The sequence below is a fragment of the Drosophila serrata genome, unplaced genomic scaffold (assembly GCF_035046125.1).
Source record: "Drosophila serrata isolate PLE 108 unplaced genomic scaffold, ASM3504612v1 contig_82, whole genome shotgun sequence".
Classification (NCBI taxonomy): Eukaryota; Metazoa; Arthropoda; class Insecta; order Diptera; family Drosophilidae; genus Drosophila; species Drosophila serrata.
The window spans coordinates 459,882-480,482 of record NW_028256980.1 but is presented as its reverse complement, the minus strand read 5'-3'; the positions used below and the strand labels follow the sequence as shown (position 1 = coordinate 480,482).

Here is a 20,601-nt window from a genome sequence, read left to right as displayed (position 1 = left end):
TGAGAATAGGCCAACATCTATTTTTCATCCCCCTAAATGTTAGGGGTAGTCCACCCTTAGCGTTTCCAAGTGACCCTACTGCTGCGTCATCTACAGGCAGCCAGCTGAATCAAAGCATTTCCTGTCAAACATTCAAAACATATTGAAAGAAGAAACTTGAAAAGTTCTGAACCGTTTATGCCCAAATTTTTAGAGAACATGCGTTGAGGTTCCAGCTCGGTTATTGACTACTTTTGATGTTGATAGCTTATCTGCGGCTGCGAATATATCTATTTTTTTAGCGTTTCCCCGTGCCCCTACTACTGCGCCCTCTACAAGCAAATCAAAGCATTTCCTGTCAAACATTAAAAACATATTGAAAGAAGAAATTGGAGATACAAATTTTATTTTTTGTTCAGGTTCAGTAAGAAACGAAGTCATGCCACCAAAAAAGTCGAGATTGGGTCGTTGTATTCGCAATACAGAAGCAAAAAGACGTAAGATTACGAATATGACTGACGAAGAACGGGCCTCCTTCCGAGAGACTGAGCGGCAGAGAGCAATGCAAATGCACATAGAGGAATCAGCAGAAAGACGAGCAGATAGGCTTGAGAGAAAACGATTGAGAGTTAGGCAGTCGCGTTCTGCAGCAATCGATTTGATTCACTCTCAAAATAATGAACGCGACAGGGCAAGGGTAGCTGAAGAGCGTTTACAGCTTGCAGAAGATCAAAACCTGCAATACAATCGTCTTGCATTCAGATATAATCCAACTATTGATTACAGCTCGAGTCGAATGTCGTTATTGGACGAATGCATCAGGTCTGCATATACCGTCAGGCTCTCAAATTTAAAAACGAACCAAAAGGATTGTGTTGCGCTTCCGGGAAAGTGGAATTGCCTCAACTTGAAGCACCACCAGAGCCTCTGCACTCTCTATTCGCTGGATCTACTGCAGAATCGAAGCATTTCCTGTCGAACATTAGGAAATACAACTCTTGCTTTCAAATGACGTCATTTGGTGCGGAAATTATAACTGCACAATTCATGCCAACTTTTAAAATCAAAGGACAAATCTATCATAAAGCCGGTTCCCTGCTTCCGTTCCCAGACAGCGAACACAAATTTCTTCTTCTTGGTGATGATGGAAATGAAGTAGATGCACGTTATGGAATCAATACCTAAATACGCTGAAGAGGCACATTATTTCGCAGCTACAGAATCTTTTTCACGAACGGAACAATTTGGTGCGTTTATTCAAAACAGCAATCGATATGATGCCTTCGGATACCCATAAAATTGTCATTCATGCAGACAAAACGCCTGCTGGAGAACATATCAGGAGATATAATGCTCCAACTATAGACGAAGTGGCAATTGTCATAGTCGGGGATCAGTTTCAACCTCGAGATATTGTTCTCCATCGACGAAACGATCGATTGGTAAACGTCGCAGAAACTCACCGTTGTTACGATGCTTTGCAGTATCCACTAATCTTCTGGGATGGTGCCGACGGATACCATTTCAATGTGACTTATTTCTTATGCGTTCAACCACAATATGCCACAGAGAAACGTGGCAGTCCATTTGGAGAATGGTCAACGTGTCTATTTCACAGAAAAAAATGTGCAAGAAAGAGTCCTGAATCGGCCAGCGACAACTCTGACTGCCTTCTTCACCTTATGCCAGGAAGATGATTTTGCCAGAACCTTGATGTATTCAGAAGTGCCCTCTTAACCATAATATGCCCGTGCGAAGCCGGGACGGGCCGGCTAGTAGAAATATAAAACTGTAAATGCATAGGTGAATGTAATGAAAGAAGGCATTACGTCGTTGATTTTTAACATAACAAGAAAGGAAGCTAACTTCGGGACGCCGAAGTTTATATACCCTTGCAGATAGAACTTCGATGCCTAGGAATCCATACAATATTAATTATATATTTAAGTAATACCTTCTTTCATTTCATTCACCTATACATATTGCATTTGCTGTTTAACATTCACACATTTGCATTCTTCATCCACATCTAACGATCGTTTTTATGGCACCTATATGATATAGTCACCCGATTTTCGTAAAATTCGACACAAAATTTAAGACTAATATAAAATGCCTATATCTCAAATGTGATGAAAATCTTTTGAAAACTGGAGTTATAATTTTTAATTGTATTAATTTCTCGATCGGCCCTATGGGAGCTATATGATATAGTAGCAAATTTTTAGTATAGCAATTTTTTTATAAAATTTCACACAAAGTTGTAGAATAATATGAAATGGCTATATCTCAAATTTGATGAACATCTGTTGAAAACTGAAAAAGTTTTAAGTTTTTATTGAGTTAATTTTTAGATCGTTCCTTTGGGAGCTATACGATATAATAGTCCGATTTTCATAAAATTTTACACAAAATTGTAGAATAATATATGGATTAATCTCAAATTTGATTAAATTCTGTTGAAAACTGAAAATATTATAATTATTTTTGTAAAAATTTTCAATCATTCCTATGGAAGCTATATGATATAGTCGTCCGATCCGGCCCGTTCCGACATATATGTATGTATACGAGTGAGAGTATTTAGAAGACTAAAAGAAAGCTTCAAAACTAAGAGACTAGTTTGCGTAGACACGGAAAGACGGTCGTGCCTAGATCGACTCGGCTGTTGATCCTGATCAAGAATATATACATATGATTTATATGGTCGGAGTTGCCTCCATCACTGTGTTGCAAACTTCTGACTGAAATTATAATACCCTGCAAGGGTATATAAATTAAATTCAAAAATAAAATATATTTCCACTTTTTTTCCTGCCTTTCTATTGCTTATTATCTTGGTAGTGACGGCACAAAGCATGGGTGGTTAAAAGAAAACATCGATGATTTGGAAAATTCGAAAAACATCGGAGCATCGATGGTTTCATCGATGTTTTTGCACCTCTAGCATAAGTGTCTAAATACGACGATTTAATAAAATTTTTTAATTAATGCCAACACTGAAGGATTCGGTTGCTATTAGTTCTGCGAAACATGCAGACTCCTCAACAATTTCAAGTTCTTTTTCGCCCTTGGAACAACCTGTAACTGGCATAACAAATATGCTTGAATTCCCCTATTTAAGGACAAGAACATGCACGAACAAACAGATCACAACATCGCCTAATGTAAAAAAAATTAAGAAACGCCGCGGCAGTGATACGTCGAGTGACGAAGAACGCTGGCTTCATGCCATCGAAACTGGAAAACTAGCAGAGGTCGATGACGAATTAAAGAAAATCAAGAATCCAAAATTAATGACTGCTCGTCAACGTGCTATGTATGAACGTACACAATATCCAAAGAGTGGATTTGCCGAAGAGCTTATTGCACTTCCAAACGGATATAAGGAAAAGGAAAAGCCTCAAACGGCCGAGGAAATCAACAAGGCAGTCCTTAAGTCCCAAAAGCGGAAGCAGCAGGCGGACGAGCGACGTGAAAAGGACAAGCTAAAAACAATGGAGCGCTTGTTAAAGAAACAAGAATCCCATAGGCAGCGCTATGCAGTTCGTATTAAACAATCACAGAAGCCGTCTTATCCAAAAATTACATACATAAATAATATTGAAGGAAGCGTTATATTAGTACCACCAGGCTGCGAGTTTCCATTAAAAGCACAATTACCACGGGCTACACCTTCTGAAGAGTTGTGCTGTATTAGCGGTTGTGGAAATCGCAAGTCATATAATTGTTCTATTTCAAGGAACCCTCTATGTAGTCTTGCGTGTTATAAAAAGAATAGCATATATTTAAATCAATAAAAAAGGTCGATCTGTACACAAAACTATTTTTGTCAATTACTCCTATTCCTTTGGCTCTGCAACGTTCACTTTTAACATGTGAATGGCACAAAAAGCTGGTACAGTTTTGTTTACATTTTAAACCAAGTTAGTGATGCTAAAAAAACTGACTACATACAGTTTGTCAAGTAATTCTTTGCAAAACGAAAAATCCCTCACAATTTTGGGTTTAAACTGAAAATTTATTGACAAATACAAGAATTTTTTAAAATTTTCTTTTATAATAATATTAGGATAACTTTAATCTATAAATATAAAAAACAAAACTAAAATATTTTATCTTAAAACATAGTAAAAAATAGCAATAACAAAAACATTGCAATTCGTATGCTGTCAATTAATTCTTTGCAAAATGCAAACAGGAGTTGAAGAGGTTCCTAGAATTAAGCAACGCAAAGCTAATTCTGAGGAAAATTAACGCTTGCCACTTCTTAGTGGTCTTTACTTTTATGTTCTTGAAAAATTTCGTTGGAAAAAGTTCGTGTTTGATCGAGTCCAGAATTTAAATCATGCCCGGCAAACGAATTGACGATAATAACATAGAATTGGTTTACTTTAACCATTATAAAGGGTAATCGGCGTCGGAACATTCCGAAATTTTTGATATTAAGTTAGGAACAATGTATAAAATAATTAAACGGTCTAAAAAGAAAAATAGACTTGACCTGTACAATTCTGCAGGCAGATTACCAAAAGCTCTCCAAATGCGACCATTATAAAATTTCGAAACAAATTGATCAAAACACGCCAACAACCCTCAGAAAGTTGGCTTTGGACTTAAAAAATGATTGCAGAAAAACAGGTTGCCATGAGACTGTGAGGAAAGTCCTGAATCTCCACAAATACTCCTCACACATTGCCAGGAAGAAACCAATGCTTTCAGCTATAAATATTGAATGGCGGTTTAATTTCTCTATCGGCCACGTTAACCAGCCTCCTGAGTATGGGGATGAAGTTTTTTTTTTGTGACGAGACTATGTACATTAGTGAACGAAAAATAAGCTGGCGTTGAATTGAGGCATATATGTATAAAAACAACTGGAAAGACAGTACCTTTTAGAACAACTAAAAAAAAACCAAAAGCACTTGAATATCGCGAAATGTTTATTATAAGACTCTTCCATTTTGGCGAAATGTCTTGTGTAATGATGAAAGGATTTTCAATTACTTTTATAAAAAAGGTTTTTATCGTCCAAGACGTCCCTAGGGACGGAAGCGTAAATTAAAATAAGTAGTAATTATAGTTAAATAACTTAAATAATTTGTCCCCCAATGCAAGCGCTAGCCGCTAAGTATTGCTGTGACGTCATAAGTGAGCCGCCGCCGCGGCGCACTGGCTGTAGCCGTCCAAAATCTTTGAAAAAGACTCTGCATGCAGAAATTTGAACACGCATACAAACGTGCGAGCGCATTCGAACGAATGCTTCGAACTCGAAAAAGCCGAACGCACTCTGGGGCTCTAGACATATCGTTCGGGTGCTCTGGGGTTCCAGGCTCAGCCGTTTTTGTGATATTACTTTTTTGTACTGTTTGACTTCTCTATGTATTTCTTGCTTAGTGGTTTTATATAATGTTGACTTGATTCCTGCGGAAGATTTCATGACCCAGATAAAAAAAAAATCATCGGGTTTTAAAATATCTCATTATTTGTGAATATTACAGTCACTAGGTATACCTTTAAGTACTTTTAATCTTGTTTTACCTTTTTCTCAAAACTACGTTTTTTGGAACGGTGTACATGATTTAACAAAAACTACTTGACCGATTTTCTTCAAATTTTGTACACAGCTTCTCTATGGCATGACGTAGGATTTTTTCGATATATTTTTTTTAGTTATCAATTTAAAAACAGAAATTTCGTATAAAAAATTCTTATTTTTTTCATAGCGCTCACATTTGCTCCAAAAAATGTTTTTTTAAAACCCAGTACGTCATGCTATAGCTGTATTTATATAGTTTAAACAAATTTCGGATAAAAAATGTGTGGTTCATCATGTGCACCATAAAACCGTTGCCGTTTTAGACTCGCTGTATTTCCACCATTTGTGAATATTTTTTATTCTTCCAATAATTATTTTATAGTTTATAATATGTCCTTTAATAGTCAAATTAATAATAATAATAATTTGTATTTTTAATAGTTTGGCAAAATAAATTTTTTTTAAATTGCATTTTTCAGGTGTTCAGGGTTGTCTAACTCCTTAATTCTTTTCAAAGATCAGCAGTTCAGCGTATAAGTCCAAAACAATAATTAATAATAAAAATAATGAATTGTATTGATTTTTAAGACCAAAAGGGAGGGGAAAATTAGACAATTTAAATACAAAAGTGTTATGTTTTCGGGCGGGGACGCCGTTGGTGCTCCGAGTATTTGTCGTTAGTTTTATAGCCCCGAATAGTATGCCAATATTCAAACCCTTTCAGGGTATTATAATTTCAGTCAGAAGTTTGCAACGCAGTGAAGGAGTCATCTCCGACCATATAAAGTAAATTTATATTCTTGATCAGCATCAACAACCGAGTCGATCTAGCCATGTTCGTCCGTCCTTTTATGCGCAAACTCAGTTTTAAAGCTTAATGAAACTTTACAGTTAGTCATCTCTACTCGCACCCGCAAATATGGACGACCATGCAAACGGAAAATTTTTAGAACAAAACATTTAACTTAATTTTTCTACAGTTTTTCCTATCGCTGCCATAGGAACGATCGAGAAATTAATACAACTGAAATGTATAACTTTTTTAGTTTTCAGCAGAATTGCATAAAATATGAGATATAGCCATTTTGTATTTTTCCAGATTTTCGTTTAATTTTTTTTTTATTCGGACGAATTCTTCTTACAATCTGCCACTAGCCGTGAGTTGGTTTTCACGGGAGCTAGAGAATAATGTTAGCCGCTTGGCTATCGAAGTAGATCCGTCCTTTAGTGTCGCTAAGTCCTCGCCGTGTTGAAAGCCTAACTGCTTTCCTTGTGGCGAGCCACCCGGCCTGAAAGAACGCCGAGTCAATTCACCGTGCTCAGAGTAGTTATCAGCCCCTACGCCACCGTTCATCTAGAAACGGTCACTGTAGAGAGATACCTCGTACACTACAATTACCCTGTCCCTGCTCCAGTCTTCCTTTGTTCTTCCTTATCGAAGTAAATCTCCGCGGTCATTTTGTCCATTCATCCGTTAAATTGTAATTTGATGCCTTTAAGTATCTTGCCGTGCCCTGTAGCAATTGCTGGCATTCAGTCTTACTGCGCTTTGAGTGTCAATGTCCATTACGAACAATTCTATCGGTATTATGGTCAGGATTTCATGAGCGGAGTTCTTCCGCATACACTGCTCCTTGTATCCTTGTAAGTTTTGATATACTAAATGCCTTCGTTAGTGCTGGGCACCATACTAGGACTCTGTATGTTAATACTGGCCGCACTACCGCGTCTTAGAGGCATATACGAACTTTTTAGCCCCCATTTGTCTCCGAACATTTTCCTGTAGAGTACGATGCAATGCTTGTCTTTCTGACACTTCTCGCAACGATTTTCTTCCATGAGAGCTTTGGGTCCAGTATCACTCCTAGATACTTTGCCTGCTCTGATAGTTTTAACTCTGTGCCGGTTACGTTAGCATGTTAAGTCTTTGTTATATCTTTGTTCTTCTTGTGAAGAGCATCAGTTCGGTTTTAGTGGCGTTGATACCTATCCGCAGGTTTTTTGGTTTTGCTGCTTAGAAGGTTAAGTTGTTGTTTGGGCGGAAAATTATTCTGGTTTGGTATAGGTGGCTGTGGCTGTGCACTGCTGCCAGCTGAGCGGTAGATGTTTGTGAGATTCCAGGGTAGCGAAAAGCGTTGGCAAAGGAGACACCAGGAGTGGTTGTTGAGGGAGTGAAGATATTTGGTTGGGCGTTGGTTTGGTTTGGTTAGTGCGTCTCTGGTTTAGAGGCTCAGCTCGGCTTGAGTTCTATATAGATGCGACAGTCCTAGTAGTTCTCAATATGATTTCCGCCACATTTACTGCATTTCCTAATAGTAGGGTCATCTTTATTTCCCAGGCATGCTTCAATGCAATGCAAATCTCCACAGGTGACACAGGCAGGTCGCAGGGTGCAGTAGGTTCTTGTATGGCCAAAGTCCTGGCAGTTTGTACACTGTACGGGTCTGTTTCGCTTATGCGGTTCCTCTACAGTGATTTTTTGGTGAAGGAGATATTGCAGATTGTATGTAGGATGCACTAAATTTTTATTTAGAGGTTTCGCCTTTGGGCCAGCTCAATTTTAATTAGTGGTTGATGAATTTGATCCATGTTAAAGATGTTCACGAAGCCTTTTTTCTCGAGCAACAGTCGGTTTGATACCTTGTAGTACAATTTGTAGGCCTTTCCTACTTTTGAGTTGGTAAGTATAGTAATATGGTAATATAGGCCCATTGTCGAGATCTTTTGTTACAGAACGAAAGTTGTCTTCATTGTTAACCTGACGTTTTGCTTCTAATATGTTTCCTTTTTTAGGGTGGTGACATAAGAGTGGTAAGGCCCAGTTACTTGTTTAAGCTTATTGATCATGTCGGCACATTTGTGTTTCCTAATATTCATTGGCGGTGGTTTTACAGGTTTCATGACTTGAGGCTCCTGACTTTGTCTTTTTCGCCCTTGCCAAGTATGGTAAATTTGTTTTAGGATATTTCTGTGTTGCCTAAAGTTTTGGTACTTTTGGCAAATTTCAGTTTACGATTTTTTGTGGGCTAAGCTTTCTTTTCATTTGTACATACCGATCGATCCCGGCCAGTACGAGCGTGTTATTTGTGAGAGAGACAATAGAGCTAAGTTTTAGTTGCGGTGTTGAGATAAGCCACTGGGTAGCCGCAGACGTTAGTTGTTGTTGTCATTGATGTTGCTGTCGTAAGAGAGGGTATCGTGCTTGTGAGCGCACAAGCCGAAGTAGTCGGTGCGTCGATAAGAGAGAACGAGGCATGGTGAACTCCTCGACTGAGTAACGGCAGCTGGTGACAGTGAGCTGGCTCTTTCGGTAGCGGTAAATAACGATGATTTTGTTGTTTTCTTCGTGTTAATCCGTGCAGAAGACAGCCGTCGTTCGTTTACTTTTATTTGTTGCCAATCGCGATAGTTAATATTTTATTTGCATTCACAAGGAAGTATAGATATGGCATTGCTGCCAGCGTCCTTTCGCTCTATTTTTTTTTTTGTGGTCAAATTGTTTATTTTTAAAAGTCTTTCGGCAGAGCGATCAAAAACACGTCCGAACGCATAAAGAGTCACTGGCATTGTGGCTAAAATCCCGCATTCAAGTATACAATGCTCAAAATAAATTGAGTGAATATTAAGGAGACGCTTGTCAGATATCAGAAGGTGAGTGTGCTGCCCGAAGTCTTATGTCACACCCGAAAACACTCGAAACGAAATGAGTGAGTGAGAACGAAAAGAATTTGGAATGCTGGCCAGAAAACAAACACCAAGTCAATATATAACATATGAAATTTGGATTAAAATGCAAAAACACTTTGATTTATTTAGTCAGTGTCGTAGTCCATTCTTCAAGTTTTGATGGTTATTAAGTTCCTGTCATTTTTGAAAATATTCGTTCTGAAGCAATATACTCGCTGGAATGCAGAAAATTTTATATCCCGTTTTATTGTAAAAGAGGAAAAAATTTTTGTGTAAATTCCAACAATCCAATGCATCGAAGTCAGTTGTGTATTGAACATTAATACATTCATATCCTCCAATTTCTTGATTAACTTTGTCTGTTGTTGTTTTATGTTTGTGGACTTTGACTTTGTTTCCGAATATGTTTACAGTTTGTAATTACGTCTTCTCTTTCTGTTGTTGAAAATTGTATGAGCTCATTGGTTGGTGGGAGAAAGAATATGGCTAATTAGTGATATTTTGTTAAGTTGGATGTTACAATGGTCAATAACTGGTTGAGGTGACAAGAGCAACATCCCCGTCATTCTGCTTTTGGTTTAGTTTTACTGGGTAAGTCCTAATAATGACGATGTGAGAGAAAACATCGGCCTACCTTACTGCTGCGAGGTCTGACGCAAGGTGGATAAGGAGATGGTGTCTTTTAGGCATCAACCCAAGGGCGGTTTAAAGGACATATTATCGAGTTTTCGCAAACCTCATGATATGATCTTGGCGCTTGATAGCCAATTTCAATAGCCTGACGGTTTTTAATGGGTCTCCCAGGAGCAAAAAAATGCAATTGGAGGGCAGCTTGTAGACGGATCCCAGCTACCTGCAACGGGTTCTTAGTTGCAGCTCCCGTCGGCACAGCCCTCGACAACAGCATTAACTCCTAGAGTGCTTAGATCGAGCGCTAAAAAAATTCGGTGCCCGACTGTGCCGCCGATGATATCCTTTCTGTCCCCTGGATAAAGGTTAATGTCGAAAAATTCAAATATTCCTAAGCTAGAAATATTTCATCTTTAAAAAAAAAAATTTCCCCAACGAACTCTTTGGCTCAATTTGCTCCACCTAATTCTGGCCAGAGTATGTTTTTATTAAGGAGTTCGAAACGAAGAAAAAAAACTAACGGCCTGTAGGAATAGCGCTTCCCAGGCCTGATCATACTACTGCGCCTTCTACGTCTTCCAATCCCGACCCAAAAAACTAACTTACTCTCTAGGTATTTCCTATCAGAATGCATGAGGCTTATGGGGCCCATCCACAGTAGTACATGTTGGCCGAGCATGTTGAGCTCGACGAAATTTTCATCGTTAGTGCTAGTGCTCGCGTACAAATTTCGTGTTCGTCGAGCCGCTCGAACAAAATAGAAATCATTCTATCTTGCTTGTGTTGGCGACAACATGCTCGACAATGGATGGCAACGTTTTCACGAACATCATTTGAAGCAAACGTTTGAAGCGACAACACCTAATAGAGCAGCTCTAAGATGTCAAAACAATTTATTTATTTTAATTGAAAACTTTATATTCCAGCCAAAGCCGCAAACATTAGTTGCCAAAAGTGCAATTATAGTGGCGCTGTCGTTGTCCGTTGACATGTTTGCTTCTCAAAGATTTGGCAGCAAATGATGTTTGCGAGCATGTTGCCACTAGTTGGTGGCAAATGAAATTTTTGCTCGACGAGCGGCTCGGCCAACATGTTCTACTGTGGATGGGCCCCATTACGTAGTAAGCTTCCTCACTTGTATTCTGATACCCTTTCGTTTGCTTCTCAGATTATAGTGCTCACAGAAACCTAGTTAAAGCCGGAGGCGTAGGGGTGGCGTTCTTATAGCGGTGGACTCCTCACTCACGTCAGAATTATTAACCTTTGAGGAATGCAACGATGTTGAATTCCTCTTTGTGAAGCTATCTATCAAAGGTAGCTCCATTTTTATTACCTGTTCCTACATACTTCCACTGTCGGAACTTCCTATTTATTGGAATCACCTTTCCGCTATTCAGATGATATTCAGTAGACTTTTGGATAGAGACCAGTTGGTAGTCCTAGGAGATTTTAATATCCCTGGTGCTATTTGGTACTCAAATAATTCCACCAATACTCTCCATACACCTACACAACATGACTTTATAGCTGGCTTGTTCGACATTTCCCTGTCTCAAATCAACCATCCATGTTCGAAGTTTCTTACAGCGTGTTCACGTCAGAAGGCCATTCGCGGCGGCCGCGGCGCCGCCTCTGTCCACCGAGTTTCCAAAGCTTTGGCCGCTCTTGCACTCCCGCAAGTCGGCTCTTCGCGCACTGCTCATCGGGCTAGTCTAAGCGCTCCCGCGCCCACTCTTCGATGTTCGCGAACGCCCGCTCCCGAGTTCCCGAGCTTCGCTCGCTGCTAAGCGAGCTGAGGGACGGCTAGTTCGCGCTCCACTTCTCGGGCCCGCTCTCGCACTGTTAAGCGTAGCTTATCGGTCGGGAGCGCAGCCCTTACATTTAAGCTATTGAGTACCATGTATGCAGCGCAATAAAGCTGATGATTTTCTAATTGCCCACGACCACCGCTAAGCTTTGTAGGCTCGGTGGACGATCTTTGCTTCGTCTCTGATCCTGTGAGAGTCAGTTTAGCAAGGGTGACTCGATGTGACTCTTGATATTGGGTGTGACGAACAGAAAATTTCTGACCGTCCAGCCAAAAAAGTGCTCTGTTTTCGCAAGACGGACTTTAAGACCCTAAATAATTTTATATATTAATTCAATTGGACCGATCTATACATAGATACAATTTGGGGTTGAAGCCAAAATAATCCCGCGTCGCGAAACAAAGAAAAGGGTTAGAAATGAAAAGTCGGTTTCGTCGTGGGGTAAATTCAGCGTCAGCTTTAATTGGCTGTAATGGTACTAAATCTTAAACTTAAAACCAAGCTCCCGGCCACCTTATTTCGCTTAAGCTAGAGCGGGAGATCGCCGTCGGTCGGCAGCAGAGGTCCGAGCTTTGGAGCGTGGGGCGAGCGCTGCTGCGCTCGGTAAGCTCCGTAGAGGTGGAGAAAAATCGATGGTAACATCGATGTAATCGATGTTTTCAAAACATCGGTCAAATCGATGTTTGGCCAGCCAACATCGATTTCTTCCATCTCTACGTGCGCATCGAAGAAGAAAACGCGTAATTGTAAGTAAATTGGGATTAATTTATTATTTTATAAATTACTTATATTATGTTTCATATTAGTGTTCTGTTGGTGGTGTTGGCTGAAGTAGTGGAGTGGACGGTCATGGACAGACACTTGAAACGTAAGTAATTTTAATATAAAAGCTGTCGAAATTTGGACATAAATGCCTGAATATGTGTACCTCTGCTTTGATGCAACCGCATGATATGTACATATGTACATTTGTACGTTATACGTTTTATGTTTATATGAAAATATTACTTTTTAAGGAACATCAAATTCAGAGGAAAATGTGGAGGAGCCAGCTCAAAAAAAGAAGCGAGAAGCTTCCATCGCTTGGAATCATTTCAAGAAAACGGTTGAAAAAAACACATGCCATTTGTAATTACTGTGGAAAGGCCATAAAAACGATGGGAAACACCACAAACCTTCTTAACCATCTGAGCAACGTACATCCAGAACGGCTTAAAGACAGCAAAGGCAAAAATCATACAACCGCTTTAGATGTGTTTGTGGGAAAGTCCACTGTGCATTATATCAATGATTCGGCGAGGAAAATAAAGATTGATGAAATGGTGCTAAACATGATTGCTGTGGATGTTCAGCCTTTTAGTTGTGTCGAGGATGAGGGTTTCGAGCCAACGAAGGCTACATAACTGTAACATGTCATTTTATATCCACCAATTTCAAATTGGAATCAGCCATTTTAGCAACACAGCATCTTCTAACGCCAACCAATCACACAGCTGCGAATATAGCAGATACCATTAAATCGGTGCTATCAGATTGGTCGATATCGCAAAAAGTGGTATGTATGGTTTCAGACAACGATGCATCGATGAAAAAAGCATGCGAGTCATTAAAATACAAACACTTACCGTGTGTGGCCCACACAATCAACCTGCTGGTCCAGGACATGTTGAAACAGCAAATTTTAGATGATATTCTAAGCAGGTGTAAGACAATAGTAGCTTTTTTCAAACGAAGTTCGACTGCGTATACTAAATTTAAGGCAGCGCAAAAAACAGAAAATCCGTACGTCCTGATACAAGAAATGCCGACCCGCTGGAATAACGCGTACGAGATGATTAAAAGAATAATTATAACAAACGAATACATAAGTGTAGTCTTGGCAGTATCCCACAATGCCCCACTACCGTTGTCTGCCGAGGATATTGATACATTAAAAGAATTATCCATGTTGTTAGCCCCGTTTGCGGATGCAATTCTGTCGGTTTCAACGAACACAAATGTATCAATTTCATTAATTATTCCCGTTGTTTGCGAACTTTTCCATAAAATTAACGGTTTGGAACTTAAAACAGTGGAAGGAATCGCTGCCTCGAATTATGTGAAGATTCGTTTACGAGAAAGGTTATTTCCATACGAAACAAGAACTATTCCACGCGTAGCCACTATCATTGATCCTCGATTTAAAAAACAGGGATTCCTTGGCGCATCGAACGCGGAGGAAGCGGCCAAGGCTCTACAGGAAGAGCTGAACTCCATTTGTATTACAATCCCACGACCGCAGCCGGCACCACCAACAGAGGAACCGACACGGTTCTCATTTCTTAAAACTAAAATTGAGGCGTGCTGATTCAGTCATTCTGTTACGGCAACATTTAGAAAAAGGGAACCAGCCGGAAAACTGCGATCCCCTTGCGTATTGGAAAGTAAGACCCTATATGCTAAGACATTTGTTTTTCAAATATTAAATTAAACATACTATCTTATTTCAGATCTCAACTGAAGAAGCTTTAAAAAAGGTATCCAAGAAGTTCCTATGCATTCCAGCTTCGTCATGCGAGTCGGAACGTCTGTTTAGCAAGGCAGGCCAAGTTATTTCAGACCGTCGTACTCGCCTTTCCCCATCAGTCGTCGACAAGCTTTTGTTTCTCAACAAAAACAAAAACATAAATAAAATTGAAATTTCATAAAAAATAATTTTTTTATTTAAAACATCGATGTTTAATCGATTTTTTGCGCCAAAAACATCGAAAACATCGATGTCCGTGAACATCGATGTTTCTCCTCCTCTAAAGCTCCGCAAGCAGAAGCGGCACAGTGGGCCCCTCACTTAAGCATCCAGCCCCACTTGCAATCGCTCGGATTGCAACAGGGTCGTTGCAGCTGTGGCTGGTGCCAGGCTCCGGACACGACCCATCCGAAGACGGTGCTTTGGGCCACTGGTAATCCTGGATCTTCATGAACCCTGGTTGCCTTACTCGCGGATACATGGCCGCGCCCTGGAAATCATCGCCGGTATTTAGAAGCGCTCATCGGCCAGAGTAATGTCCTGAAAATGGGCCCGCTCCGTCTCACTTAACTCCCGGACTGGGAACGTGAGGCTCAATCTTGAACCCCAAGTTGCCAAGTTGGTGGCCGAAAAAATTTGCTCGCCATGGAAACCCTCCGCTAGCGATGCGTCGATGCAGGCGATATAGACGTGCACTGAGCTATGAGCGTGGCCGTGTCGAAGATCCGCTCCAGAGCAGTCGGTAGAATATTGACGCTGTGCCGCTGCAGCAGCGATGAAAGCGTCGAGGCTGCGGCCGTGCTCTTCGGGGGAACCTGGAAAGTGACGGAAGACTTTACTCTTGCCTGCGTTAGAGCTTCGGTTGCCTCAGATTCATAGCATTTCCTGCAGTTGCCGTTGTTGGTGATGCCTAGCCGGACTGCATGTGCGGCAGCCAGGCAGTGACATGTAAGAATTTCCACTAATATCCTGCAGTCTTTTCGGGATAGATGCAGTACGTAGGGGCTGAGTTTGTCATTGCGCTCTTTGCGCTCTTTCTTAGAGAGACTGGGACGTTTTCTATTCTATCGATAGCCAGTTCGACTCTACAATTTCGTTTCCCTCTATGCCCTTGTGGCTGGGAACCCAATAGATCCGCACTGACGCTGTTGTGCTCAGGATATCTAGTGAGTCCCTGCTTGGAACTGAAAGCTGACGATTGCATGGATCTAATCGCCGTCTGACTATCTACGAACAAGTTTACCGCCTCACATGGGCTATATCCAGCGCAAGCTCTGCCGCCTTCCTGATGGCGAAGACTTTCGCCTGGAATATGCTTTAATGGCGTAGTAGCTTGTACGACAGCCTCATCTTGGGGTCTGTACAGTATATGCCCGCTCCAACTCCTCTTCATCTTGAGCCGTCAGTGTATATATTGAGGTATCGATCGTGGTCCTGAACTGATTTCCAGTCTTCAGGTCCCATAAATGTTGATGTTTTCACATCAGGGCAAAGTTCTAGGTCATGTAATCAGATACACTGCTCATGGTTCGACCAATTGAGCTGTGCCCGTAACATTTTAGCGCTACCTGGCGTTGTAGCGTTGTTTGTCCAGGGGGACAATTCCAATTATAGTCTCAACAGCTTTTGTGGGGGTTGACCTCTGCGCCCCAGATATGCAGAGCAGTGCCTTCCGCTGGGTTCTCTCCATAAGCTTTTTGGAAGTCCTCTTTCCCGTGGCTTGCCACCATACTAACACCCCGTTTAGAAAAGTCGGACGCACCACCGACCCAGAATTTTCTTTGATGCATATAGCGCAATGGTGGCCTTTCACCCTCTTTAGTACATTGGGTTTCCATGCCAGCTTGCTGTACAGTACAGTACAAAGGTATTTGACTTGTGTTTTCGGGGTCAGCCTGGTTGTATTTATTTTTGGGGGGATCCATGGCGGTACCTTGTATCTCTTTGTGAAGAGAATCAGGTCCGTCTTATCCGCTTTGATACTGAGCCATACCTTGTTCTCTTCCTGAGTGTTGATTCCATGATCGAGCTAAGGGTCGATGGACATACTCCCGTGATAATTATGCTTGTGTCGTCAGCATAGGCTGTTATCATTGAGGCCTACCTCTCGAACCTTATGATTAGGTCGTAAATCGGTGTATGGGTTAGGGCATATATTGGCACAGTGGAGCGCCGAAAAGTGGACTGTAAAGAATTGCACGAACAGAAAAATTTTGCATGGTGTCGGCACAAAAATCGAAAAAAATATCGAGGCAGCGGCGGACTGTGCAAATAGGGTTAACTTCCGAAACAAAAGCACACCGGTTGGCCTACATTGATTATGAATCTACGCACACAAAGTGGACACGGATGGAAAATTTCGGGGATCGAAGGATAATAGAAATTGGAATTTCTCAACTGCCGTGGTGTCATGAAATCTTGGACTGGGAATTGAAAAGAAAAAAATGTTAATCTTGCAATAGTGCGACCGAAGTTAATTGTTCGGACCACTGTTGAAGATCAGCAGCGAGAAAAGACGAAAAAAGTCGTACTTATCTTTGGCGGACTCTTGCTGGAAATATCCTTTTAATATCCGGCTGGAAGGACCAAAATGTTAAAGAGGGCGATCCTGCCCTCAAAAATAAATCCTGGGGTTGAAGCCAAAATTCATTCCATTCCATTTCACGTCACGAAACTAAGAAAACCCTTCGGGGTTAGAAATAAAAAGTCGAGGGCGTCGTGGGGTAAATTCAGCGTCAGCTTTAATGGGCTGCATACATAGTACTAAAACTTAAATTTAAATCCGGGTTCTCGGCCGCTTTACTTCGCTTAGGAGTGAGCGGGAGATCGCCGACGGTCGGCAGCAGAGCTGAGGCGGCACAGTGTGCCCCTCATCTAAACATTTAGCATATACTAAGAAACTTCCCACTTCCCCTTCGTTGGAAGGAATCGTCTGTTATTCCTCTCCACAAAAAAGATAGCAAATTGGTACCAGCAATTATAGAGGAATCTCTAAATTGCCGGCTATCCCTAAACTTTTCGAAAACGTAATTACTTCTCACTTGCAGCACCTTTGTGGGTCAGTTATTTCTCCATGTCAAAATGTTTTTATCAATATTATTATAAAGGGCTTCCATAATAATTTTCAGATTTTAGTAAAACATTTGCATCTGTGGTGCCGGGTACACTTATTAAACTTAACCGGATCTAAATGCAAGCTAATGACATTCTCTCGTGTCGTTCCTAAGCTTGCAACTTACACGGTTACAAAAAAGAGAAGATATCTTTGTTACGGCGAAGTTTGTATAGCCGTGTAAATGGCAATTAGATCATTAATAATTAATACAATCTAAATTATATATATTTGTTGTCTACTAATTACTAATTATATATATTTAATGTCTACTTTTGTTGCATTTACCTATTCATACTATATTTATTGTTTAACATTCACATTTTTGCATTTTCCCTACATTTAATGATAATTTCTATTGCTGCGTATGATATAGTCTCCCGATTTTTACAAAATTAAACCTAAATTCTATAAATATATAAAACGGCTATATTACAAATTTGATTAAAATATGTTGAAAACTGAGCATTTTCATAAAATGTAAAACAAAATGTTGTAATAATACAAAATGGCTTTATCTCAAAATTGATGAAAGTCTTTGGAACTTGGAAAAGTTATAATTTTTTTTTATAAATTTTTCGATTGTTCCTATGGTAGCTATATGACATGGTAGTCCTATCCGGCCCGTTCCGACATAAATACGAATGAGAGTATATACAGCACATTTTCATTTAGATAGCTTCAAAACTGAGACTAGTTTGCGTAGAAACGGACAGACGGACATGGCAAGATCGATTCGGATGTTGATGCTGATAATGAATATATATACTTTATATGGCCGGAAGTGACTCCTTCGCCAAATTAATAAAAAATAATTGATAATTGATAATTAGGTAGGTCAACTTTTTTTCAAATAATGATGACAAACGCACTTATTGGCCTTGACCTTCCCAAGCATTTCTCTATATGGACGATTTAAGTGTCATAGGATGTTCTGAAAAGTATATGGTTAATACCCTCATTAATGACCTTAGGAAAAAAATAATATTAAATTGCATTCTAATAATGCTCATTCTTTATGAAGATAGTTACTTTTTTTGCTTGATTACACCTAACATGAAGCTATTAGAAAATACCCAGTCCCTGCAGACGCAAATAGCGCTAAAAGATTCCTTGCATTTCGTTAGTTTTATTAATACGCATACGAAAAATGGGCCAAGGGCTCTACCACAGAGAAGGAAGGGAAACTACGATGAGGCTTTAAATGTTTTTTAGGTTGGGTTAATTGATGTAGATTTTACAGAATAAAATATCACGCTTCTTATTGTTATCGCTTACCAGAGCGTTTCAATCGGGTGTTAATAATGCATCCCCGTGGCAGTCAAACGGTACCAGTAGTAAAGAAAGCAAGTGGGGCAGCATTAATCCAAAAATACAACGGTATTCAATAACCAGAAGCATATGCATCTCGCGGCTTAAAACAGACCACAGACCAGACTTATCTATTTTTTATCGCTAACCCGGTGTCCAAATAAAAAAGAACGACGATTGAACTGAGCAGCATGTAGTTACTGTTAAGTATCTTATGGGTAAAGTCAATCATGTTGCGAATGCATTATCCAGCATAACAATTGAAGAATTAAAGAAATTTACAGAAAAATAGTCCAAGCGAGATCATCAAAAGACAGCAAAACATGAAGTTTTTAACAATAATGACGTTAAATAAGTTGTTAAACTAAAAACAGAATTCAATAGTTTATTTTAAAAATTCAAGCGAATAATTTAACAATTTTCAATTAATGATCTGTACTCTAATAAAAAGTTTACTCTAGGTCAATTAATTCAAAGGCTTAATGCAGAAGCCGGACAACATCAAATCTTTAATTTTAAATGTCACCAGTTGAATAAGTTTATTGAACTTGTATCAAAAACTAATTTAAAAGAAATTATTAATAAATATAAATGGACGTAGATGCACTACGGTGGCCCGTATGACACCAGGCACGTGCCTAATTGGGTTAGGTGTTAGTAGGCCCGATGGAAAATATAGGACAGAATACGAGGAAAATGATTACCGGGTTATTTGCTTGCATGTTTACTAAGTGTCTACAAATCATTATAATTTGCACATAAGACTCTAAAAGGTTCATGCAGTTGGAAGGAGGTTCTGCAGTGGCGCAACACTAGTGGTATATAAGATCTAGTACTTTTACTTGGAACGTAGAAATTTAGCTGACTCAACAAGTCAGCACAATGGATAAGGTTATAAATAAAGGTTATTCCTAGCATCGTTCTACGATTGGCTAAGGACGGTAAGTTTATAAAAGGAGTCTTTTCGAATAGGAAGGTAACATAATCTTTGGTTTGCATCCCAATTTAAAACGCGTAGAGCGAAAAGTAAAAAGTTTTTTTGAACCGACTCGATGCGTTTACTATGGACGCCGTACTGAGGACTCCAAACGCAGCATCCATATTCTAAGATAGGACGAACTATATAGGACGAAGGATTTAGTAACATAGGGGTCATCGAAATATGATCAATAAAGTCAAGTTTTGGGTCCAAGCGGAGGACCAAATCATCAACAGAATTAATTCTTTCCTAAGAGCAGCAGTTCAGCGTGTAAGTAGCAAGCGTAGGAACGAAACGAAGGTATGTCATTAGCTCGCATTTCGAGCGGCTTTAGTTTAATAAGTTTACACTGCACGTTCTTTACTGATGTGTTAATATGAAATATTGACACCACTTTTATATATAGATATTATAAGTTGCCCACCCTGTTAAACTTAATATTTTAAATAGAACTAAACTTAAACAACATCGTTTGTTAACCTCTTTATAAATCAATTATTTTGTTAGCCCACCCATTTAAACTACATATTTTTAACAAAGTAAAACTAAACAGGGAAGTAAGCTAACTTCACGGCGAAGTTTGTATACCCTTGTAGATTGCAATTCTGTCATTAATAATTAAGACAATATCTATATATATAAAAATGCTCTGTTTGTGTCTACTTCCTTCATAGACTTGAAAAGTTCTGAACCGTTTAAGCCCAAATTTTTACACAACATGCGTTGAGGTTCCGGTTATTGTCTACTTTTGATGTTGATAGCTTATCTGCGTTTGCGAATATATCAGTTTTTTTCGCGTTTCCCAGTGCCCCTACTGCTGCGCCCTCTACAGGCAGCCAGCTGAATCAAAGCATTTCCTGTCAAATATTCAAAACATATTGAAAGAAGAAATTGGAGATTAAAAGTTTATTTTTTTGTTCAGGTTCAGTAAGAAACGAAGTCATGCCACCCAAGAAGTCGAGTTTGGGTCGTCGTACCCGCAATACAGAAGCAAAAAGACGTAAGATTACGAATATGACTGACGGAGAGCGGGCCTCCATCCGAGAGACT

At 39.7% G+C, this 20,601-nt stretch overlaps 1 protein-coding gene and 1 pseudogene across 2 annotated transcripts; both read left to right on the top strand.

Moving 5' to 3' along the window:
* Positions 1-2,896: 2,896 nt before the first annotated feature.
* LOC110176697 (INO80 complex subunit B) lies at positions 2,897-3,802 on the top strand. The gene has a single exon (XM_020943172.2). The coding sequence runs from the start codon at positions 2,970-2,972 to the stop codon at positions 3,777-3,779; it is 810 nt and encodes a 269-aa protein (XP_020798831.1). The 5' UTR covers positions 2,897-2,969; the 3' UTR covers positions 3,780-3,802.
* Positions 3,803-10,856: 7,054 nt separating this feature from the next.
* On the top strand, positions 10,857-14,334 carry LOC110176637 (zinc finger BED domain-containing protein 4-like; annotated as a pseudogene). The gene is made up of 4 exons (XR_002319272.2): positions 10,857-12,389; positions 12,450-12,511; positions 12,660-14,066; positions 14,133-14,334. The product of XR_002319272.2 is annotated as a zinc finger BED domain-containing protein 4-like (transcript).
* The last annotated feature ends 6,267 nt before the right edge of the window (positions 14,335-20,601 follow it).

What these genes read in the sequence shown, in the direction of transcription:
- LOC110176697 (XM_020943172.2), top strand. Translation starts at nt 2,970, where the DNA reads ATGCCAACACTGAAGGATTCGGTTGCTATTAGTTCTGCGAAACATGCA.